This window comes from Anser cygnoides, chromosome 9 (genome assembly GCF_040182565.1).
Source record: "Anser cygnoides isolate HZ-2024a breed goose chromosome 9, Taihu_goose_T2T_genome, whole genome shotgun sequence".
Classification (NCBI taxonomy): Eukaryota; Metazoa; Chordata; class Aves; order Anseriformes; family Anatidae; genus Anser; species Anser cygnoides.
The window spans coordinates 18,879,882-18,906,595 of NC_089881.1; the positions used below are offsets into that span (position 1 = coordinate 18,879,882).

Here is a 26,714-nt window from a genome sequence, read left to right on the forward strand (position 1 = left end):
AAAGCAAAACTTCTGTCATGATCTATTAATAGAGAATAAGGATTAATGAAGGATTATATCATAATGAGTCTGCCTGCAGAGTTGCTTCAGTTCTTGTCCTTTACTGCCAAAATACAGTTCTCATTTCCAACAAACAAAGTCTATCTGAGAGAAAGCACAGAGCCCCTTTAGAACTGGAAAGTCCTGTGCATAATAATGAATGACTAACTCTTCTTTTGCCAAAGCGCTTCAGCACTTTCAATGTCATAGGTCAAGGCAGTGATTCAGAGGGGGCCTGATCCTTATCTAAGCTTTTGCAACAAAATTAGAATGTGTTGTAGCCTTATTAAAGAAATGTTTGTTCCACCATCACTGAAATGAAAAGAAAGCAGCTCAACGCAGTTTTGCAAATCACAGCAATAAACTGCGCGAGTTAACTGCCTTATTACAAATATTTAATTATTCTGTATGTTAAAGATCCTACCCTCGTAAGACAAAGCAATAGCATTCTCGATAATTTATTTTGATCTGCATGTGTCTGAGAGGGTATTTTATCAATTTGATAGACTCTAGTAGCCTTCATGTTGAAAATGAAAAAAAAAAGTAATTCATACACTTACAGAAACTACTTCAGCTCCAACAAGAACAATAAAAACAATATAGGATTTTTTCTTAAATTATTTAAACAATACTTAATATTTACACATAAAGCTCCCTGTATATTCTCAATAGACACTATGTAAAGAGAATTTATATACATAATAAAGTTGGTCATACTATACACGGTATTACTATTCCAGTAGTTGTCTGATAAAGAAGTAATTTTTCTATAAGTTTTCACTGTTAAACTCTTAGCATAGTTAAATTCAACTGTTAAAAAATCTCTCTATGCAATCCACTTTTCTTTAAAACATTTAAGACAATAGGGAAGGAATTAATTAGAAGACAGGTGACACTAAGAAAAAATAAGTGAAAAAATAAGACCATTACATTAGCCACTGAAAAGAGAATGGCCGAATTTGAATTTGATTTCTGTTTGTTAGACTAGCTACAGCAAAACAAAAGAAAAACATAAATAAAGTTACACCTCATCTAAGTTGAATGTCAAATAAAATGTAACCAGAGAGCATATTAGGACTGAAAAGCAGAATACTAATCTCTAAAATTAGAAAATTGATCAACTGGGATATGCATCAGAGAGATTCATCAAAGCCTTGCAACAGCCTATCTCCATTTACTGTTTAGATACAGCTAATCTACATCATTAAATTGACCATTCAGTAACTGAAAATCTGCCATGTAGGTCCCGACTTTTCATAGAGGCTTTTAAATATGTATTCGGTAACTACAAAGTACTGAATATATTTTCAGTCTTTTTATACTAAGATTTACAACTAATGACCTTAAGCAATGTCATGCATGTAAAACAAAATTATGAGACCACCCTGGTTTGAGCAGAATTAAGGTATAGAATCATACTTCATTCTCATTCAAATTCAGTAGGATAGAACAAAAAAAAAATCCATAGTAATATAGCTAAACCTATTTCATAGTTTTACTTTGTAAAACATGCCTCTTCACTTGTATTTTGCTATTACAGGCTCAATATAAGTAGACAATTATCTAAGCTTAATGCCAAGAATGATAATGCATTGAGCACATGCAAAATCCTTGTGCAACATCAACTACAGCCTGAAGGGATAAAACATTTATCAGTTGCTCCTTAGAGCACTAGTGGCTTGAAAATTTGGCTGCCCATGCCGACATTTAGTGAAATCATAGTTTTAGCTTCATTCAGAACCCAACACAGTAAAGCCTGATACCAGGATGACTCTGCTGGCAATCTGCCTCCCCGTACCCACTTGCACTGCAGGCTACTTTCTGTCCCACTACTTTCCATGAAAGAAGTCCTTTTACTTAACTGCAGTAGTTGGCACAGTGCCTCTTTCATGGACCAAACTAACCGTCATCTTGGATGTAACAAATTAGTACATTCTCAGAATAATAATAAGTATGGACATGAAAACACTATTGTTTTTACTTGGAAATGAAGTAACTACATTTTAGCTGGGTGACTTTTTCAATTCAGCACCACAGGCAAAAATAAATCTTATAAAAAAGAATGGACAGTTACAGGAGATATGAGACACAGCTTTTGCTGTGGGTTCAGAAGTAAAAGAACTACTTCTCATGCTGCCTGAATGATATACTGTAAAATAAAATTGTGAATATCAAACAATTGGTTCATTTAAAAAGAATTGCTGTAGGGTTTTGATACTTGATTTACATCTGATAAAGATATTGTTGCTTGTTAAGTACAGAAATGGTTAAGAAAACTCTATTAATATTAAAATGAAATAGTTTACAAAATACATTGAAAACATTAGATATATAGTAATACAAGAACTAGGATTGAGCTAAGCAAAGAATTATGATTGCCTAAATTCCAAATCTAAAACAAATGTAGGTATTGTGAAATATATCTTAAACTACAAATAAATATTCCTAAAGCATAACATATTTACCATTTTATCTGGGGACTGTGATTGTAATGAAAATACATTTTTTCTCAAGGTATGTACATTTATTTGCATGTTAGATCCTTTGAAAACATTATTTCAGAACAGATTTTGTGATACCATTTAAAACAGCTGATAAAAGTAAATTCTCCTCATTATTCTCGTCACTCTAGCACAGACGTCCTAGGCCAAGTTCTCTGAAAAGTACAGATAACTTAAACTTTCCTGTATCATAGCCCAATACAGTAACAGCTCTCTTGCCAAACTACGATATGGAACATTAACAGGGATTTGAATAACAAGTGCATCCTTTACTGTATAACTCCTTAGAAGCAGATAAGACTAAACTAGTGTGAAGTGCTGACAAGTACGAAAGATTAAAACAAATATTTCTGTAAATATGCTAAATATATTGCCATTTTATGTCATATTCCATTTGTGAAACAAAAAATCCAATACATATCACATATTTAAAAAAATACTGAGTTTGAGACAGTTTAAATAATTCAAGGTATTTTATGTAAAAATGTAACAATTTTGCTAAACTTTCTGGTTCAAATGAGTCCAAGAATATCTCATTATAAATGGAGACAGTCCTGAAAAAGCAATCAAGCATGACTAAAAAGATCACTCTTTTACACAAAAAAATAGCCTTCTTATTTTACCCTTTGTTGGAAAGACATTTGGCCAGCCACAGGGGAAATACATAATCTACTTTTATATTCAAATAATATATTTCAAAATTCTATGCATACAAGGACCTTAAAACAATTCTGGGTGGAATATATAAGACATGGGTTTATGTGATCCTAATAACTGAATTGCTGACATGGGCTGACAATTACTTGGGGGGGTTGTTTGTTTGTTTCTGTTACTTTAAAGCATGTGTACAAGGATTTTGTCCATTAGTTATTTCTAATGTGACTTTGAAGTAAAATACCAATGGAAAGACATTACAGTAAAATATATAGGGAGCTTCTGGCTAGAAAAACTGAAATATTACTTATGATGAGCATGCACATTTTCATGGGGATGCTGATTATTAGAGCTATATTAATTCTGAAGCTTAATTCTGATTAAAGAAGCATTCCACCCCAATCATAGCTTTTAAAATTAAATATTTTTATTTAAAATATACAAATCTTAGTGTATCGTTTTTTTTTTTATTTTTTATTTTTTATAAATTCATAAAAATATTCAAATAAAAAGAATTTGCACTGATTTGTTTTCAGAATTTCAAGGACTAATGAATCAGCATCTTAATTTTTAAGGACACTAATATGTCAGTGGTTCTGCAGGAAAATTGCTTTTCAAGGCAATACTGCCAGGGTAAGAGTCAGGGAGGAGAGATGCAATTGATGTTTTTCACTTTACTTTAAACAAGACGACTGTTATTCAGTTTCTCAATACCCAGGATTATGAAGATCAGAGTACTATACACCCCAGAAGAGGAAAAGCTTAGAGCAATTACAGTTCCCTTCTAAGTACTGTAGCACTCACTGTTGGTTTTCAACAAATAAGCAGTCTACACACATCTTTACTGCTTCTTAGCTGCATGAGGTTCATGCTCCTAAAACTCACAAATATGAAAAAGGAACAGGAAATTCAATTGATATAACTTCATCATTTTAAGCTTTGAATTTCATCGCTCATGAAAAGTTAAAGTTTTTTTTTCATATTAGCTGGATATGTTCCACACTTATGCCTTTGCCGAGAAATAGTGAAGTTACAATATCAGGGCAAAGGACTGAGGAGTGAAATGTCAGTATGACTTGCGCATTCATAGTTTCCTCTGGACCCTTTCAGCTTCTACAGCAGAGCAGGATGAATATTTGTGCTAACTACACATTTCAGTACAAAGAACCCAATTCAGAGAAAAAAAAAATCTCATACCATTTATGGCGCCTGTGCACTTTACAAAATACAATTATAAATGGTTTATTCATTCAGAGGGAAGAGCCTCTATAACCGTCGTGCGAGTGACCTGCCCCTTGCTGGGCTTGATGAGCCTGATCCAAAGCCCAGTGAAGGGATGGAAGCAACTTGCATCAGCTTCAGCTCTTGAACTCGTCTCCCCCACAAACATTTTATATTAAAAGAACTGCATGACCAAGTTGGAACGCACAATATGGACTTGTACATAAAAATTGTACTCCAGTTTAAACACCTGAGCTGAAATTGCATGTCTGCACTGACAGGTCAGAATGAAGATAAGTTTACTGAAAATGATTCTTGGGGATTTTGCAAACACTGTTTTTAAATAGCAGTTACTGGTTTATGGAAACAAGAACATCATATGGATTCTACTTATGCATACAAAGTGCTATATTTATTATTCTTCCTCTACTGGTGTATCCTACAAGCACTAAAAATTTTACACAAATGTTCCTAAAAAAGAAAACAGATATAGCTGCATGTCCACAGCAGTTAATAGCATAGGCAGTTAATTAATTATGTACTTGTGTGTGCAACTAGCTATTCATGCAAATTATGCAAGCAGTTGAGCGCATACTTGGTACACACAAATACTTAATTGCCCAGAGTGCTAAAAGTCTTACTCAGTGTCAAAAATGTCACACCTAACAGTTGCTTTGAGCTTCTAGACCCTCAGGACCTATAGATCCGATTACACCTCTCACATGTGAACAACATGCCTATCAGCAACATTCATAACAACCTGCTACATTAATCCAGATGCACAAGATCGAAGAAACAAGATTTTGTATACAGATCTAGCAAAAATGATTTCTGTTATAACCAAAGGAAAACTATTTTGATTTTTTATGCTCTAAGTACCATTTGAAGACTTACGATGCATACAGGGCAAAAAGATGTGAGGGAAAAGAAAATTAAAATGTATTTCTTCTATTATGCAACACTGTGACTCTTTCTCTCCTTGCCACTATTTCACTGATATGTTAGAAGCGCAACAAAAAGGTACAGTCTGAAACCCTGCATAAATTTCCCGATTATGCCATCAACTTTTCAAAGGGTTAACGGGAAAAGCTGCTCGTTGTGCCCCCTCCTGGCTGCAGCTCCACTGCAGCCTCTAACCAAGGGCAAGGGCAGCACGAAACGTTGCCTGCCCTCTCTTTGTTGAGCATCACTATTTTAAATGCACTCACAATAACACGAAACCAAATTATTTTCAGGCCAAATATTAGGATCTTCAAGGTTTCAAAAGGAATGCATTAAAATAAAGATAACTGGTACTTTGCATTGAAAGATCTACAAAAGTTTGAAACATTTAAAAGGACGGTGTTTTCTCTTGAATTGTATTACTAGTTAGATTCAATGCAGGACACATTGTTAAGTCTACTAACTCTACCTCATACCTACAAAAGAAGAGAAAAAAGCTTCCTTTATTATTAACAAAACCAGGGTTTGGAAGCACAATCTAATGTGGACATCTAAGAGTCACTAGATGGTAGTGTAATTCTAATACCATGTGTAATTTGGGCGTAATGGTTTAAGGCCAATTACCAAAAAAGTGCAATGTAATTATAATGATTGTAGAATTGATATTTAATATACGATAGCTGCATATGAATATGTAAACTTCATGTGCATAGCCTGTGTTTTAATCTTTATTGTTTACACAGATGAGGTAAATCCAAATTAAAGACAGAATATTTTATGACCACTTTGAGCATGAATATCTCATCTCTTATCATATAGATAAAGAGAATACGAAAGTTCACCAGAAAGTCAGAAACAAGGTAAGTATTCCTTTACTACCAGGAAGTGAATATCCAGAATACAGAATCTGAGACAGAAGAAAGCTGCAGGATTGAGGAAAAGTAAAGAAGAAGATGTAAAGTACAATCACAAAAGGCTGTAAAAGGGAACGAAAGCTGTACACACCTTGATATGGAATTGAGGAATTAGTATCCTTTTTTTTTTCTGGATATCCACAAGAGAAGACCTAGTCCAACCCATGTTATCCAAAGGATCTGAATTAAATCCAGTGCATTTGATCCAAATTATTTAATTTGCAACTCTCACTATAATTTTATTCTGAGCTTTTTCCTAGTATTAAAGTCTACATCTAAAGTTAGAGCAATCCTTCTAACTGGTTTTAGTGATAAGGGATACGTGCATACCTTTGAATTTGATATTATTTATAATTGCCACAGTGTCTATGGACCTTGTCTGTAGGGGCAGTATTAGGAAATGTTTAGGTCTGAACCATTCTGATGACCCACGCTTGCCTTCCCCTCACCCCAAGTACCACCAGAGAAAAAAAGTACTAGCCCTCCACTAAGGTAGGAGGAAAAAAACAATTCTTCCACACTAAAAGAAAGTCTGCCTGAGTTCTAGCTTCCCAAAGAGGCATAAAATATCCAGAACTGCAGCCTTATAAAAAAAAAGTATTAATAAAAACTCTTTATTAAAAAAAAAAAAAACAACAAAAACCTTCTTAAAGCTTCTTAACTAATACATCCATTTCACTTACATTATTTTAAGCTTGGCACATTGAAGTACTGCCAGTGTCTCACTGGTCTTGGTCTCATGATAAACAGTATCCAGACATAAAATTCAACTTATCAAGATCCACTTTTTTTTTTTTTTTACAGCATGACAAGAAGGCTGAAAATGATACAGTTAAAACATTTTACGCTAAAGAAAAAGTTTTATGATTTTTTTTTTTTTTTTGCCAACTGTAAAACTTTTCCTTCATCCAGTGACCTCATGTGTTGACATTTATTTGGATTTTCAGGTTAATCTCGACAAGGAACAGTAACAAACACATTCTTTTGACAGAAACACTAGCACACCTGCCAAGTCTCCTGAACTATTAACTCATTGATTTGCCCCCACTTAACTCTCCATATTATAGATGAGGGTCTACATATTGTGATGGACTGAGCTAAGTCTCCTCTCCTGCTTCAGGATCTCAGGTGCTAGAATTGACAATATTCACCATCACATTGGTATTTGGGACGCCTGAACAAGCAAAAAGGTCTTGTGCTACATGCCGGCATAGGGATATCAGCTTCCCAGTGAGACCTTCTCTCCAAGAAACCACCTGGAAGTGTACTTCCCTGTCTGTACCTGTATGCCACAGCTGTGCTTAGCAAGGAGACCCAGCCAACCCTGCATGAGGCACTTTGTGCACCCGATACGCGGTATGTGATACCCTTGTCAAACACCCAGATGTGACCTGGTGCTTGACCAACATGAAAATTCTAGTAGTTACTGAGACAGGAAAAGGTTGAGATATTTTCTGCAAAGTTTAGATTTGAGAACTTTATTTTCATTCTAGACGAAAATATGCATCATACAAACCCCTCAAGAGATAAAGGAAGAAAATAACTCCGGAAAAAAAAAAAGTATTAAAAATAAAATTAAGTGATAAGGTTAAATAAAATGTAATACAGGAGGTGTGGAATGCACACTTGTATGCAAACGTAGCATCATGTTCTACTGATACAAGGTCATATGATTTTATTAAAGCAGCTTTGCCTGTATATTTCTTGACCAATCTCATTTTTTTTTTTTTCTCTCCATTCTTCTTCATCTCAATGACAGCAATGCTGGACAGAACTGCAAAGATGATGATTCAGCTCTACCCCTGCCCACTGCATTTTTACAGAGATCCTTGCCTCCATGCCTGGTTCCAGCAGATATGGGGACTTTGATTTGCATGTAACTTTACCCAGTCCCCAGAAAATTCTTACTTCTGTTGCCTTGAAGGCATCACTGACTGTTGCGTGCTCCTCCCTGCCACCCTACAGACTCTGTGCAAGCTGCAGGCTCCCACTTCTGTGTAGGACATCTTTGCTGTCCCCACCTTTAGAGTTTGGTGTCTCCTTCTCAAGCAGACCTTGCAGCCCACAAAGGTGCTGCCCCACATCCCTCCCAGGGGTCTCACTTCACCCCACCCTCTGAAGGCAATATCACAAAACTATGAATAAAAACAAATCAGCACTAGCACCTTCATACCTTAATTCATTCAACAGAAAGACTGACGGACAATATCTCTGAACTGGAAAACAAATCTGCTAAAAGTTGGAATTTCATATTTTTCAATGTATGTGAATTTTCTACCTTAAGACAATTTTTTTTTTTTTTTAACTGTAAGGCTACCCTTAATTCTGAAAAGCATTAAATGTTAGAGTTGATATACCACTTTTGTTGTAATCACTAAGTGAATAAAAGCTTACTTGCTCTGTTCTATTCCAAACTAATATACCAATATAACACCAATATTTATCTTATCATTAGTGATTGAAGTATGGAAGAAGGAAGTTGTAAATAATATAAATAATTTAAAAATAATAAAAAATATATTGAAGTACTAATTTCTGAGTCAATTTATTGCTCAAAAATGGAATTCTAAACCTAAACCACATTTTGCCAGCCATTTTTTCCCCCTAAGCATTTCACTGAAAGTATGGCATTAAAAAGAAATTAAAAGAGCTAATCAGGGCAGGTAATGACTTGTGTTCAATGAGTCTTAGTTTTAAGAAGGGAGAGAATTTTAGAAAGAGTAAAGATCAGCACTTCATCTTCATTTAACCACAAAGTGGACAGTGTTCCTTCCTGACAGAGGGTCAAAGAAACTGAGGCCCAGATTCCCCAAATCAGCACAATGCTTATCACAACACTTTGCAGAAAAAGATGGCTTTGAGATCTCCTGGCAATGGCTGAGAGCAATTCAGCTCCTTCCCTCCCATGGTTCAGAGCAGCCTCATGATTACTCCCTATCTGTGGTCCTAACACGTAATCCACCACTTGCAACACAAACGTTACTACTTATTTCAGTGGGTATTGGATCAAATCTCACAGCTGTATTACAGCTGTGCAAAACGTCAGAAGGAAGACCACCATCTTTACCTCTGGCTAATTTTCTATATAAAATAATGCAAAGGTATAACAATAATGCCACTGCGACCAACTCTGTGCCTCCTATTAATTTCCCACTCAAATTTCTGAATATTGTTCTCCAGTCCCCAAACACTGCATAGAGTTATAAAAGGTCTACGTGTCTGCATATCACCTTGCATCTGCGTTTCAATTTGCCATTTTAATTCTATAATAGGTTGCTTGGACATTACCAGCACCCCACTTAATTTAAAATTACAAAGCCAAAACGCCCACAAAAACAGTGCCTGCTCATACACACTGAGTGAGACAATGTTTGATGTATTGCCACTACAGGGAAGAAATGAAATGATTTTCAAAACCTTATTTGTACTGATGAGTGGTCAGTGAGTCTTCAGGCCAATGCAGATATTCTTGCAAAACATATTGATAAAAGGATATGATTTTGATCATCACTACTCTTAAGAAAAATAAAGTCTGTGGAAAGATGTTCCCCATTGTTAATGTATGTTATCAGCCTTTGTTCAAGGCAAGTACTGAAAAAAACCCTGCAGGTAAAATCGCAATAAATTCACCTAGAGCGTGAACATTTTTCTTTAAAAAGCAAACTCACTTTATGTTGCCCGTGCTGACTCATCCAGTTGACTTGACATATTCTCCATATCAGCCGCACACCTTTTTAAAAATAAACAAAACAAAAATTAATGGATGGTCCTCTAGTCAGTGACTGGTTATACACACTACCTCCTAGCAATAACAACTTGCACTTGTTTCATGTCTTTCATAGTAGGATCTCAAAGCAACAGATTACAATTACGCCTCATCCTCCCTAAGAAGCAGAGAAATTGGAACAGTGGATGTTCAGCAACCTTGAAAAAAATCCCTATACAGGTTACTTACAGAAAGATGGGATAAAAACATAAGGTTGACCCTTTCTTTCATTTTCTAACATTTTAGCTACTATTGCCTTCTGATGAAGGAAGAAGGAATGTTCACATTTCTCAGAAATTTAGGATATCTTCAGATATTACTGTTAGTTGGGAAAATCTTATTTCTTAACCCTTATATTATGGATAATTAATTCTTCTTTTCCTCCTCCCTAATTTTCCATCAGCACCACCCATTTAGTAACAGATAATTCTGTGCCTTTCTTCTTTTGACTACCATTGCTGCAATGCTGAAGAGAATGAGTGAGGGGAGGAGTAAAGTAGAAAGAGTGGGGAATGAAAAGGGAGGGTTTGGATGGGGGGAGAAAGAGATGAAGAACAAGCAGAGGTCAAAGCAAAAAAGAAAGAAAACAGGAGAAAAATAAAAGAATGAAAAAGCAAGAGAAGCAGAAACTAAAATACTTCTGAGAGACTTGGAAACGTTCTGGAAAGGTGACTGGTATATCCCTTAATCTTTCCATTTATATATCCCACCTACTATCCTTCTATCTCCAGCAGGCTGAAGGGCTTCAGGACAACAGTATTTTGCCTCACGGAATTTTATTTATATCCCTATGTCTAGATGGGACAAAACCAAACAAACAACAAAAAAAAAAAAAACCACCACACCACCATGATACAGAATCTAGCACACATGGGCTCCAGTCCTAATGTCAGGCCCTTGGATATGGCTAAGCTCAAAGACATTGTTTATGTTCCCCCGTATTCTTACGCACATCTAATGACAATGCAAGCACAGTGGTACAGTGCAGCTCCACGGCCTGAGATCTCTGGATGACAGAGGAGCAGAGACATTTGCAGGAGAGCAGCGGCCTAGTGCTCTGCTCATGTTCCACTCGCACAGAGTCTTTCAGCCCCTGCTGAAGCATGGGCCTCTGGCAGAAGTGGCGCTCTGCAAAGATTACAAGTTTTTTAGATCAAATAAAGTAAAGGTCCTAAGCCTGTTCACGCCCAAGGAGGAAGGATTGCCTTTTTGTCACTGACTACTAAGAAGTTAAGAGTAGAAAAAGGGTGGATTTGTGCTCAGACAAGAAATTATTTCTGAAGCATTTCTTTCCTGTTTTGGGTTTTCTCACACATTGACTGAAGCATTAGGGAAAATATTTCAAGAATGTCTTGCAATTTTCAGACTTATTTATACAAATTGACAAAAATCACATCCAGTCAACAGCTCTACATCAGCTTATCCTGCTTAAAAAAAATAATCTAATCTTTAGTGTCTGATTTGAACGCACTGTTGGCCATCTTGTGAAGTTGAACACTGCTGAAAATCAGGCAATGAATATTTCATATCAGGCTTGCAAGATTGATGGATATTAAAAAAAAAAACACCAACAACACAACATTTTGCTATTCATCTCTGATAAAGTGGAGATAACACTAGATGGTATGAACATACAATTCTTGATTCATGGAATAACACATGCAGCACTGATGCCTTCATTCCTGACAGCTTGTGCCATGTGTGCCTCTAATCTAGTATAGCCAGTATGCTAGTTTTATCCTTCAAAGATCTGCCTACAGAAAAAATCACTGTGGACAGAGCATAGACTGACTATTCTCTGCTGGCCTTGAAGTGGTGTATACAAATAGGGATTTTGGAATGCTTCTAAGAGGTTCAAAAATGAATGCTGACCATTGCTGACCATTTTGTGCATGTTCTGCACCAGTCTCCTCAATCTGTTTGTAAAGACTTCTGCCTATACTGAAGGCTATTTAGGATGGAACTTGGCACATCCAGAATGAAAGTCCCAAGCCTCTGAACAACAGCATGAGGCTTCCAGGTACAGATGTTCAGAGATCACACCCTCCATCAATCGTCATGGAAGCAGTGTGGAACACATACTGATCAGCAACCCCTATATGCACGTACTTCAGTTTTAAGAAGGAAATTTGAAAGCCCTCACATTTTAAACAGACCTTTGTTTCTGTTCAGAGTTCAGAACTTGTTCTCTTGGACTAATCTATAGATCCAGCAGATCTATAACATATAGATGAAAGTGAAAAGGCACAATTGTTCATGTAACTAAACTGAACAGATAAGGTGTCCTTACCACACCTCTCTGCACTTTTCCAGAATGCTGCATTGAGCTTCACAGTTCCAGCCTCAGGTTTCGACTTAACAATATGCTCCCTCATACCCGCCAAGTTTTGTGTTCACTGTGGAATATTTCCAGACAGTAAAAACAATCTCTCCTTGAACTATCAAGAAAATGTGTATCATGCAGCATGATCCTTGATCCCAGGACATTTTCCTTGTGACCCCTGAATAGTCCAGACTTTTCTTTGAACATCTTTGTGCAAATGGCTGTTTTCTCTAGTCACTCTTTCCAGCTGCTAGGGACCATCAAGGAAATAATCTCCTCGCTCTCTCTGGCCAGGGTGAATAAATACAGGCTTAAAAATCCTGAACAATCTGCCTTGGTTCAGCACATAATATACCATTAGCTGGACAAATCCATATTCATAAAACTCAGCAAAAACATAGTTAAGTCTTCACATATCACACCTAAGTTTCTGATGTCTCATTCTAAGTATGATGCAAAACATGTTAAAAAAAATAAATAAAAATAAACATAATGAAACAAAAGGAATACCTAACCAATTTTTTTTTGTTTCTAAAACTTTTCTGAGTCCAAACCTATGCTTGAACAATCTAAAGACTTGCTTTTAAAAGCAAGTCAACAAATAGCTTTCTTTTACTGATTCACCTATATTTATCTGTACTACAAAAAAAAAAAAAGTAAAATCACAACACTTAAAAAATATAAGTTGTATTTGCAGGTTTTTTTTTTTCTTGGAAAAGGGGAATTAAACTATTAAAGGACACCTTGTTAAGTAATTATATAGCAACATCACTGTGCAATTAAATAGCCATCAGTCCCTGCAGCTGAGAAATTTCAGGTAATTATTCAAAGATAATTTAATAGGAGAATTACTGTATTCAAGAAAGCATTAGCTAGTAATCTACCTCAATTAAAGCAGCCAATTAATTTCAGCACCTTGATAATAGTTGCCTTTTGCAAAACTATCCTCCCCTACATACACACACAAGTCCTAAATTTTAAAATAATCAAAAAAGTGAATTTGGTGCAATTTGGCTTCCATTTTAACAATTCACATCAAGAGAATTTGGGATGCTTTTATTTTACATTATGTTATTAGCATGCATTATTCTTACTGTTCAGTTTTACTGTGGATGAAATTATACCCATGGTTTGTAAGTTAGAATAACAAGGTGTATGGAGAAAATCTGTATAAAAGGAATAAACATTTGTCTGTTCATACCAAAATAGAACACAAAAAGATGCATAATAACTGAAAAAGTGTCTCATTGTGACAATATGTCTTCAGGGAATTATGGGACTCTCACAGGTATTGCTTGGTTGTGCTACTGTACAGTGCACTGCAGACAGAAGTCATTAATCACACAGTTGCAAATGGTGCTCATTGTAACAGATCTAGTGCAGGAACAAAAAAGTGAATATACAACACAGTAGTTAGTTACACAGCAAAATATTTTCTCAAGGTCGGGACACACTGCAAGGTCTTTTTTTGCTACAATGGTGAATATCAAGAGGTTTTTACGTTTTGAAGCTTCATACTTGTGAGTTTGGGCTCCTTGAACTGAGATACCAACAAAAATACCGAAAACAAGGAGGACACATGGAGAATTTTCAGAAAGGCACAAAAGACAATTAGGCATCCAGCTTTTATACAGATTCAGTGGTTGCTGAGGTCCTAAATTCCTTGTGCTTCTTTAAAAATCAAAATATGTAACAATCAAGAAATCATTCCTTTTTTAGAAATATCCTGTCATGCAGATGTTCACTGTTTTAATTACCATTTTCTGCCTCAACCAGATCTGTATTATGTTTTCTTTCATTTCCTATTTAATTTGTTTTTAAATAGAAAATAAATGATGGTTGCAAATAAAAGAACACCCATGTGATTCAGATCTTCATATATTTTCCATATATGCCAAGAGTTTTCTTCCCTCCCCCTTAAACCACGGCAATGTGTTGATGGTAGACTGAATAAGTGTCCTTTTATCTAAGCATTGAAAATATGCATAAACAAACACAAAACCCAGCCCGTCAAGACTGAATCCTGACTCATTTAAGAAAAATACAGAACTGTATAGATGCTTAGGGTATTTATCTACTCTTTTTCATAGGATGAAACAAAACATAGATGTAAAAACCTCCAAACTTCAGAGCTGGAATAATCCTAACACATGTAGTAGTGGCTTTTGTTGAAATGAGTCTGCATTGTGATTAGAGCTGTTACTTGTTAAATAACTGAAAGTCACTTAAAATCTGTTAGACTAGGGCCCCTGCCATGAATCTTTGTTTCACTTCAGTTTTCACATCAACAGGTTTCCAATGTTTCCCTTACTGACTCATCAGTGTTGAATAAGTTTCTATTTAATTCAAGAGTACTCAGCATTACCTGACCCATTAGCACTGTCCCAGAATCTGGAGAGGTATACAAGGTTTCCCTGCCCATTGTGCAGCTATTTTTAGTCCCACATAATTCCCGATAGTTCTCTACAAAATAATCGTTACAAAAAAAATTAACTGGGCTACTTGAAATAGAACCAAAATTTCTTCAAACTCTTGACACACTTGAATGTGTTTAATATATCCCTGAGCCTTACTTGTAATAAGCAGATCTCCCTACTTCAGATATTTATCATCACTGAGCATTCTTTAGGTTTAAGGCAGTAAAAAAAAAAACAAAAAACAAAAAAAAAAAAAACACAAACAGATCCGCTATATATCTCTATCTCAAAACCTGTGTATCACTCTCCACACTGATAATCAACAAGGTACTTCAGCACATATCTGTTTTAAATCACATTGATTAAAGTAGGATTAATCATATATCTAAAGCCAGACTCATCCTTAAGTATCTTGCCTTATAAGAAAACAAAGATAGGCATTTCACTGACCAGTGGTTTTCTCACCTCCTCATTCTAGTGACAGATAGAAGAGCATATATTAGATGGAACTGGTGCAGGCTCTTAAGCCTTTGCAGGTGGTTGTGATCCCTGTGATGGAAAATCTAATTTTTCTTCACTGTTGTGAAGAGGGATGAGAAAGAATATAGCACCACAGAGATTAGGCAAGAGCCCTAAAAGGCTCCCAATGCAGCCTGTAGTAGCGATGAGCTGAACAGCAGGTATTTGAAGACTACTGCTCCCCTTTTTCTCTTTCTCATAGAAAACACAATGATTTTTCATACCAAGCTAAACAAGTAAACACAAAAACTACCATATACTGATAGGATTAGAATCAGAATTTATCAGGAGGCTGCACTGTAAATTATATAACCAGAATAAGTAATTGACAATGTTTACTATTGAGAGCTACAATTCTCTTGGCATCCAGAGTCAAATTATACGTGTATTAATCCCCCAATCACAAGTTTACTCTCTCAACAATATAATCCAAGTGATTAGAGAAAGTAGAGATTCATCCAAAATAACCACAAGATACCTAAAGGATTTAATTTGCTCCATCACTGTGCCACTTGCTGTTCTAATTATCATTTCATCCGGAGTTACCTGTAATTTTCTTTTAGTGCCAAAAAAAATTGTACATTTTGTTTCTTAACATTTAGTAGGAGTCTGCTATTAATCAGTCATTTTTCAACATTTAGAACATCGTTTTTAGGGGCTTAGTACACATTTTATTAATGAATCATACATAGCTGCATTATCTGCATTGATAATTGATTAATAAAATATTCAATAATTTTAGTGTTAATAGGGACTCCCTGAGAAGCTCCACCATCAGCCAACAGGCCAAATTCACAAGCTCTCAATTAAGTACTCTGAAAAATTGGGATCACTGAGATTCTTCTTTAGGACTGTATATTATTTTTCTACCTGTTCTGCATGAGGAAGAAGAAAAAGATCATCTGAGCCATATGTGCAGTGAGGTATGTGACTGTGTTAAGCAAATGTGGTTTCACTAGGATTCAACACCTGGTGTCTGTTTTCAGCAACTACTTTTAAAAGCAAGCAAAATGATAGGCTCGCCTTAGTATAACTGAAAGCAGACTTGAGAATTTTAATTAAATGAACAGTAGTACAAAACATCGCACTGTTTTTCAAGTAGAAAACAACTCTTCTGAGAGGTACAAGTGCAAAAGGCAGGGAGACACCCTCAAAAACATCTCACTTCTTCCTTAAAATCCCCGATAGGTAACTTGTTTCTTCCTTCAAGCTGGCAGTCAGAGGGACTGGTGGAGGGGGCTGCAGGTGGTGCACAGCAGGACAGCGTGTGTCCTCATCTCATGGTAGCAAGTCCTGCATCCGTCTGCACGGGCAGCATTTTCAGAAGCAAGGACTTCTTGTAGGACCCTTTTTAGGTCACCATCAGTCACTCACATGTTGTAAACTAACAATGTTGTAAACTACCATTTCAGACCACCAGTAATAAATCCTTGAATGCTGTGGCAGGCAAGACTCAGTCAGCTCGCTTCTGCCAAGCCCTAAATTCAACAACAGGACAAAAAAAAAAAAAAAAAAAAAAAAAAAAAAAAGCAGACCAAGAACTAACGTCCTTAATGCAAGAAAGAGAAGAAGAAAGGGCTCAAAAAATGGCAGATTTATGACTGGAAAATATAAATATTAGGTCTGCTCCAGATTCTCTGTTGTGAACCAGACAAAAGGTCTGCTAATGCTTTATCTTCTCTAAGGGTATACATAAGTGTGCAATGTCCTCTATAAAAACAGGACAGATCTGCTGTGTTGCTTCTCCCAAAAGCTTCCAGCAATTCTCCCACTTGAGGCCTCCTCAACCCTCTAACAGGAATGAGCATTCCCCACATGAATATGAAAAAAGGGAAAAGAGCATAAAGAAAACATAAAGTAGCAGAAAGCAATAGTTTAGCGTACAACAATAGTTTAGAGTACAACGTAAGGGGGGCAGTGTGCAAGCACAGCAAACAGAAAATTATTTACAGAAATTATTCACAGAACTATTTCAAAAAATTTAAGAAACTTGTAGGCTGCATGCAACTAAAATCCAAACAACAGAAAAGATATTTAAGTGATTTACTATTACTATTATCTTTACTAAAAAAAAAAAAAAGTTAAATAAGCTCTCAAAAATTTTCCAAAATACAATTTTAATTCCTAAGTTTGTTTATTATTATTAGAAAAATGCCTGCTGTAGTATCTTAAGCAAGAAAAACCATAACCAAAAGAAAATAACAGACAGGTACCAGCTACCATCTTAAACTAAGTTCTTCATGGCAGCATTCATCTACGTGTGACCACAAACCCTTTTGCTCCACCTGCCTTGTATCCCCTACTTTAGGAAAAAAAAATCTAAACTTTTTGCAGAAAGTGAGATTATTAAAAAAAGATTAAAGGTGAGGAGAAAAGGAACATTTCAGTTAAAATGTAGTTAGTTAGAGAGACTTTAATAAAGGCAAATAGGGAAAATAAATTCAACTTAAATTTTGTGCTTGAATTTCAAGGCTGGTATTCCACCATCACTAAGGCTGTGACTGGGAAATGGTTCCCTGCTAACTCCATAGATGATAGTGTTACCCAATTCACTTCCGAAACTTAAACTCTATGGGGGAAAGTAATTCACATTTTTAAAATATTTTATCTGAACACTGATTCATCTCAGGATGATGGTGAGATTTTTATTGCAATAGCAGTTGTGAATCTAAGCACTATTTAACACAAAACAGTCATTTCTGCTTCACTACTGTCAATTAGGAGTGTTAAAATAAGTAGCATAAATATTCCCATTACTGGAAACAAATTTGTGTATGTTTATAATGTTGTTTATGTCTAAGGCACTATTAAAAGTTAGTCATACAACAAGAAAAATCAATTCCACCACATTCACTAAGCACAGAACTATAAATTCAGTAAAAATCAAATTGAAAAAATACCTCCAGGAAAAATATTTTCCTTTTTTGATTAGTTGATAATCATCTTAATCGGCTATCAGACAAATAATTTATCTTGTGGTGAAACAGAAATGGGGCATCATCCATTTTATCAGCTAGCATCTCTGTGGATCTTGGAATGCTGTTTTTAAGAAACAGCAAACAGAAATGAACAGAAAAACTCTGCCAAGTTATCAAAAACACTTGCATTAAAAAAGCCCTATAAAATCTAATCCTGACATCAGTAGGTTACAACTTTGCATGTCCCCAGGGCACTAAAATAATACTCTTTAGAACAGCAGGAGGACTATTTTAGACTTCAGCTTTCTAGTTCTAACAAGGCTTTTACATTTTTTTTCTAGGAATTAAGGATGCTAATCACAATCTCCAAATGCGCATTGCTGGGTTGTAAAAATATTAGACCACAAACTGACATGGCAGCAATGTATTATGCTGCTATGAAGGAGTCTTGAATAGAAGGAAAACTCAAGATTCCAGGCCTGCCATCACAAAGGTCAACATAATTGGCCACATACAGCAAAATCAACCCCCATGTCTTCTCCTAGCCAAGCTGACTGTCGAGGAAAACCTGTCTTCCTACTGGGATAAATAAAGTCTAAAGTAGGAGGAGCAGGAGGTTTGGAAATTTTAGATGTAAAAATGTGAGGAACCCTAAAGATGGTATCAAAATTTATTCTTTAAGATATCTTGTGATGAGTTAATGTGGTTTGGTTTAAATTATTATTTTTTGAACTATGAATTATTCCAAATGTTTGATGAGATGATATTTTTCACTAGCAATCCCTGGATTTTAAAGCATTACTGAGTAAAACATTTTATAATATTACTATGCATTTAAGTAAATACTTTACTCATTTTCCTTTTAAAATATATACTCACCATATTATTATTTCAGTATGTTGATTCCATATAGCTTGTGTAGGGTGCTACATATGCTGTGGCTAACTCGTTCCACATAAAGGAGCCTCCTATTACACCTGGATCTCAGCGTAAAATTAGCCCAGTTAAATTACAGATTTTGTGACACCTTATCTTTACTCAGGGTCTTCACAGGAGAAGTCAGCTTTATTTTGATTAAGAGATTATTTGTGGCAACCATGTAATATTGTCACCTGTAATTCTAGTAAAATGGACCTCATGAGCCAACCAATTTCTTACAGTTCTCTTCTCCTAAAGGTCTTAATTATTCCTTACAATGTATCTAGCTATACAGATTAGTAAAAAGAAAAATCTTTGTCATTTCTGGATTTATGAAAAGATTCAACAGTCGAGTCAAAAATCTGAAGAGCTGAAAGTAAAACATAATAAAATGCCTTTCCTATCAGAGAAGTTTCAGCAAATCAAAATTTTACTTAATATCCTTTCTAAGGAATTTCAGGCAAAACATTTAAAAAAAAAAAGAAACAAAGATCAGAAGCAAAAATCTGAGAAATGAATGAAACAATGAACAAGGGACCTGTGGTTTTTCAAGTAGTTCCATTATTTTTCTAAAAATTTGTCCAAATAAAAAAATACGTAGTTCTATCTTAAAGCAAAACCAATCAACAACAATAATAACAAAAACACACACACACAAAAAGCAAACTTATAAATTATTTGTAAACCTAAAATCTTACAAACCAAATAGCTATGTTTAACCGAAATGTCAGCTAAAACTCCAGAAACCACAATAAGCAACAAAGTGACTCAAGCGTACGATGACTGAGGATTACATTCAGGTAACATACATTAATTTTCAAAGAGATTGTACCACACCTGCTTGAACTATCTTCAGAGTGAGCACTGAATCTATTGCTGATGAGACCACGTAAATATTATGCCAAAATCTTAAGGAAATTATTGGAGAATGATGACATATTTCTTAAATGTCCACAAAGAAAGCTTTAGAAAAAGATTTTTATCTCATAGTGTTGGCAGTACTACTGCTGTACATTGATTGTAAGTACAGTGGGACTTAAAAACGTAGATGAAATATTCACTTTGTTATCTCCATTGAGGTAGTCCATTAGAAAGTAAGGAAAGCACTAAACAAACTTCCGTGGAAGTGATAATTGCTGACAGACTTTTGTGTTACAAATAACTCTTTAAAATGAACTGGACAATTAGACTATTTGCTAGAGCAAAATGAACCAGGAAGGATCCCTATATACATACCAATGCGATACAGTTTGTGATGCAATATGATGTATTATCTCTATATGCTTGTTCTAATACAAAAGTGCATCTTTTCCACTAAAATACAATAAACAGCCTTCTGAGAACTGCATAGCAATGTCAGCCAACTCCTTCCAGGGCTGGATGACTATATCCTACAACACCCCAAGCAATCTGATTGTGTTACTGAATGAAAAAGAAAAGCTGCTAATAATGTATATATTACATGTCAGTTCATTGCACAAAACTCACAACTGCATTAATGAGATTATTTTAAATAATAAACTAATATGCCTGTGGCAATTTCTCACTTGTTTGGTATTCTAAGCACCATGCTGATGAGGGAAGAGAGATGGGATCAGACAGACTTTAGTCAAGCAGGTGATCTCTTGCCCTTAAGCACCCTTTCTGTGGGGCTCTTGAGCTTTGGAGCAGCTTTGGGACCAGATGTGGTCAGGCACAAACTATCTCATACTGCAATGGACCAGTCTCTGATCTGGTTAGATAGGGACCAAAGCAGGTGCAACTCTGTCACTATAAATGTCATGGCTTGGTTATACAAGGGTATATACTAAATAATAATATAAGAGTATGCTTTCCATATGCTCTGACATCAACACAGCAATGCACTTCAACACATGCCTGGCTTTCATAAGTGTGGAAAAAGCCCTACTGAATTCAGTAAGGGTACTTCCGTGATTTCAGTCAGGTGTATGCTTAACTTGCACAGTTAAGGCTTTTGTTGTTGTTGTTGTTTTTTCCAACAAATATAGCTTAAAAGGTTAAAAAATGGGCTATCTTTACTTACCATTCCTCATAAAGGGACAAATCCTGCAAAAGTGATTACACCCTTCACGTCCATGAATTTTAATATGAGAGTCATGTTTGCAGTGCTTTATTGAGGCCAGCCCATAGGATAAAATAGATTTTTTTTTTTCAGACGGATTTGTGGGAAAACAGTTCCAAACTTCCACAATATGCTCTTTACAATAGAATACACGTATACACACATATATACATATGTATGATATACTACAATATATCATATGCAATATTGCCCAAATACAAGCCAATGGGAAAGTCAGTTGCTGGGCTGTACTTAGTTTCACTGACAGTTAATTGACAATAAGCATTTAGGATATAATGAGATTGTGTTCTCTTGCCTAACAGAGTCTCCAAGTCAGAAATGACAGTTACAAGTTTGAAGTGAGAAACATCCAGGATGAAAGGTTCACAAAGCCTTGACAACTACATCTCTCACGATTTTTCTTTGGATTCATCACGAGCCTACAGAGACCAGTTAGAATGGAGAACAGAAACATGCAGTGACAAAACCCATAACAAGCATAAAACACCTTTGACATGACGTGACAAACTGGTACAAAAGATTAACGAAGACTAAGAGAGTTGACTACAAACATGACCTTACCATTAAAATAACATGCGCCACGACTTCTTTAGAACTGAGGCTGGATATTTGTAACTTGTCCAAAACATAACCGATTTCGAAGCAAAAGAGCGAAGACTAGTCTTGAATATTCTTTTTAGACATCTTAGGTCACATAACTAGAACTTTGCTGCAACTAAGGCCGAAATTCTTGCTGTTAATTGTCTCAGTGGCAATAAGAAATGCAGCTATACTATGAAGTAAATATTTGAGAAAAAAATCATTCTTAAAACTGCTATATGTGGATAAATTAATCCTTTAAGAAAGACAAAACTCATATTTGCCTTGGTTGCCTATAGGCTAGCTCAAAAAGGTTAATACTATTCAACATACAGATTCATTTCAGAGACAAAACTTATGAACTTATCAGAGAGATTTAAAAAAATAAACAAAATTCACAGATCCGGTTGCACTGCAAATATTTTGACCTTGACAGCTCATAGGCCACCAGATTCCAGGTTCACCAGGACAACCCTCTGAAATCTCACATCCCATGACTTTGAAATCAAAGACAGAAATGCTGATACTCCTCTTAGAACTTTGTAAAGCAGCAGTTGAGAAAATACCATCCTGAAAAGGCAAATCCACGAATGATCCCTCCAAAAACTGAAGGGAGAAGGATGCTGTTATGCAGCTGGATATGAAGTGCTGTCAATAGGAACTACATCTATGAATACCAGGAGCAAAGCTCTAACCCAGCTCTGCCTTAGGCAGAGGCATGAGTAAGAAAATATCCTAAGGAGCTTGTTTTCTCCCACAGCACATTCAGTGATAGAGTAAAAGATCTCTGAGAAATTGAGTCTTGCATTAATTATGAAGAAGATTGGTCACAATCAGTTCCCCAGCCCTGACAGTGCAAAGCAGCTGCTAGCGGGGCAGGGCAGTGAGATTTAAGATGCCATTCTTTAAAAAGGTGATGAGGGGTTTTTAGCATGTTGTTCAAGGCTGTCCTCCTTAACCACAATGCTCCTGTTGGCATAAAATCCCTAGACCAGCCATCCAGATGACCACTCCCTTTCTGCACACCTTGGGAGAATTACCTGTTTGCAAAAACCTAGCTTATGTCAAATAGGTTGAAAGAGGCATATTGCACAGAAAACCTATGAATAGTAGGAAGGGAGGGAGGGAAAGGAAACAAGCAAAGCAATGGAATAAAAACAAGAGCCCCATGCATCTTATATGCTGAAGAAATAATGTCTTTTCTAAATTATGTGCAGACTTGTTTCCATTTTCATATCCTTTACTGATTTTTTTTTGGAAGGTACAGAAAATGAGCATAAGAGACAAAAAAGTACTTCGCCCTGCAGGAATACAAAAATTGTAAAAGCACAGGCAGCACTACAGAGGAGCAGTGCCATTCACTCACAAAGAATTTTGTGCATGTAGATGGCTGATTAATTGCTGGCCTGCCTAGACGAAGCTGCAACGAGCCAGATACTGTCAGCATGCCATCTGTTACCATGGAAATGCACAATGTTCCTGTTTCTGACAAACCCTTGAATACTGGATAGATTGTGCCATATGTAAATAAGGCAAATTAGTTTTCCTATATCTTCCAGACAAGGTTAGACTAAAAGAAAATATATCTGTTTAAACATACTGTAGCCTCCAAGATGTGAACTGGGTAAACCTTCTTTTTTCCATAAAAATCTCATTCAAATTGTTGTTAGAACTGAAGCAGCATGGACTAGCATTAAGAAGCATAAAATTAATTCCCAACTGGTAATGTTTACAAAAGCAGTACTAAAAAAAAAAAAAAAGTCAACAAAAAAACATATGCTGTATGCATACTACATTCACCATAGTCATTAAATTTTTCTTTCTTATCTCCTTGCTGCTCTCATCCCTCCACCCAAAAAAATGTGGCAATGTTATTGAAACAATATAAATAAACAGGGAACTTTCATTTCTATGGTGATATATGGTATAGTTTGGATCATTTCACCAAAATGTTGATTTCTTGAGATGCTACAGATTTTAAACATGGAAATATTTCACTTACTAATTTGAATAGTGTTACATTTATAGCTGAGGCATATTAGCTTAGCTCCACTGAAGTCAGAGGAGATGCAGCAGTTTATATGTGCTAAGGATCTGGCTTTAAGGATTTTTCAAGCCAGAGCTTAACCAGTTACTCCAAAGATCACGTTATCACATCCTGAAAAATATAAAAAACTCCAAAGTAAAAGATTTAAAACTTAAGACTTAGATTAACTTCTTGATTTTATAATTGTATATAAAACTAAAAGCAAGTAGTTTAAAATCAGTAAAATATGTTCACTGCACTCTCTGAGAACATAACACATTTTATTTTGGGCAGCTGTAAACCCTGGAACATACTGTTTTACTGAGCTGGCTTCTCCTTGAAAGTGGTCACCACTTTGCGAAGTACAGCTGATACAACATAGCTTTATGCTAAAACATCTAATCCCAGAAGTACCAGGTTAGTATAAGTATAATCCCCTGGAGTATAAAGCTGATGGAATTAATACCGTACATTATCCTTCTTGCCAGTTAGCAATATAAAGTGAGTTGATAAAAAGGAGCATGTCCACAACACCCCTCCAGGATACTTCTGCCCTAGGATAGTTTGGAGCCCTTCTGAACCATGAAATAAGTGCAAGTTAAAGATGTTTAAGATGCTCTAACACAGTGGATGAGCACACAGTGGTCATAGGACTGGAGGAGCACCATGATGTGCCTGAAGTCTCCTTTCATTATGTGCATTTACCCCATTACTCAGATTTCTATTTTCACTCTATACTTTTATGGGGTAACACAACATACTGATATAACGTAGATGACACTATAAAAATTGGGATATAAAAATGATTAAAAACTTTCATCATGCTGCATTGTAAATCCAGGCTTTACAGTTTCTTAACCTATTTTCTGCTCCCCACCCCACAACTTCTTTTTGTGTTTTTCAGCGCTGAGATTGGTGCATAGTATAACAATAGCTGAACAGTAACCTCACAAAATTAACAGGCAGCTGTGTATGAATATCTACCTGATAAGAGAATTAATCAGTAGCTCCAGTAACAATAAGGTTATCGTGTTCATGGTAAACACACTGTGTACCTTTAATATATTTTTATACAGTCCTTTTCTTGATGTTCAACTTTGCAATGCTAAGTATCACCTCTAAAAATTGAGCAGCCATCTCCAATATTTGTTCAAGACATAGCTTCTTTTGAGCAAAACCAACAACTAACTGATTCTACAGTTTCACAGAACCTTAGATTCCCCAGCTGCCCAGAACTTCATAATAGCAACCTTTTTTAGATGAAAATAAAGTGTCTATAAAATAGAGAAGATTTATACAAAATACTTTATAACTTAACGAGACCCATTTTTGTAGAATAAAATAAGATTAATCACTCCTCACAACAGCTTTCATGGGATCTGTGCCAGATAGTTCTCTGACATTGGCTTCTTCCCATGGAAGCATGTGCTGCAGCGCTTTGGAGTTCTGCCCTTCCTTCTTCTCCTCATCCCTAAGTGTTTTGAATGCAAGAACATATAGGGGATGTGACACTCAACGACTTAAACGAGTGCTGCCTACCTAAGTACAAGAATAAAATTAAGAATCTGACAAAGGGAAGATTGATGGGGAGTGTGAACATGTAGAATCCATTTTGAAAAAAAATAATAAATGTAGTTATAGGTAAGTAACTTTCATTTTTTCTTTGAATGTCGTCGAAGTAGTCCTACTTATGAAACAGTGTGAAAGCATTCCACGATAGTTTCTCATCTAAGCAAGCTGACAATGGCATGCTATTTAATCAGCAAGCAGAGCACTGCTTTGCCAAATTGAGCAGCTGAATGGTGTGCTATGTCTGCTATGTAGTGTTTTGTGAATGCAAGAGCAGAGTTCAAACTCTGAGAAAACTCTATAATAAAAATGAATCTATATCACACAATGCAGGTCACCTTTGCCCTATGGAATATGACTCGATCCTGAAACAGAGGAGAAATATTAGTTCATACTTCTCCACATATAGACTAACCAACTTCACCTCTGTGATCTAATTATTTACAAAACATGTAAGAAAACTGTGCCCTTCAAAATTCTCTGATCATATTTAAGTAAATGGGTAAGGTTTTGCAGCACCTGACCCATGAAAATTTGCTTTGTTTAATGTTAATGAAGTCTGGAAAGCACAACCAGAAAACTGACTTAGGTAAAATTCAATTATAAACTTGCACAAGTATTTAGCTTTTGAGGATTCATCAAGCATAGACCAGTCTCAAAGTCAGAAAAACTGCTTTGAAAGTTGCTACCAAAAGAGCCATAGGAAAACTCCTATCTATGGCAGAAAGGAGGCTTTATTAAATTTTTGATAAGTTTGTTGAAATATGGACTTAGTGTTGGATGAGCAAAACTGCAAAAATAATTTCAAAACTTGGAAATTGAGTTGAAATTAGAGCCAAGACTGAGGCTAAGTAATTGCTGGTTGTGTCTCAGATACTCTACTTGGATGCTGTCAGAATTTGTCCTGACATGGTACATTTCTCCTGAATTAACTTTTTTTTTTCTTTTTTTCTTTTTTCTGGTAAATTCTGTTAGATGAATTGGGTAAAAAGGGCTGTATGAAAGAATATCTGATATTTCTGTTGAGCCAGTGATGAACAGACAAGTTACATACTCTTTTGGAGTATATAATCAGCATGCATCTGATTATATAGTTCTCATCCTCCTGATGGTCAGTAGACCCCACTGGTACTTTCTACAGTAGCAGATTTAAAACCAAATACAGGGAGTGGACTTTATCCCCCAATAACCCTAATCGCAAAAGTTTTGGGTCTGACCTCTGAAAAAGAAGAGGACTAAGACAAGAGCATTAAACTTTCAAATAGTTTCTCACTGACACTGAATAAGGCCATGAAGCACCAGAA

General features: G+C 35.8%; 1 protein-coding gene across 12 annotated transcripts in view; it reads right to left on the bottom strand.

Moving 5' to 3' along the window:
* Nucleotides 1-26,714, bottom strand: part of LOC106032159 (SRY-box transcription factor 2) — a 275,642-nt gene that overhangs the window by 127,848 nt on the left and 121,080 nt on the right. For 10 of the 12 annotated variants that reach the window (XR_010833517.1, XR_007161729.2, XR_010833516.1 and 7 more), the window contains one exon: nucleotides 9,940-10,001. The exons of the other annotated variants lie outside the window; for them this stretch is intronic. Coding sequence is in view for 2 of the 10 variants with exons in the window: in XM_067002290.1 (XP_066858391.1) it covers nucleotides 9,940-10,001 (62 nt within the window). In the remaining 8 variants the exon portion in view is untranslated. The remainder of the gene's footprint in view (nucleotides 1-9,939; nucleotides 10,002-26,714) is intronic. 12 annotated transcript variants of the gene reach the window in all.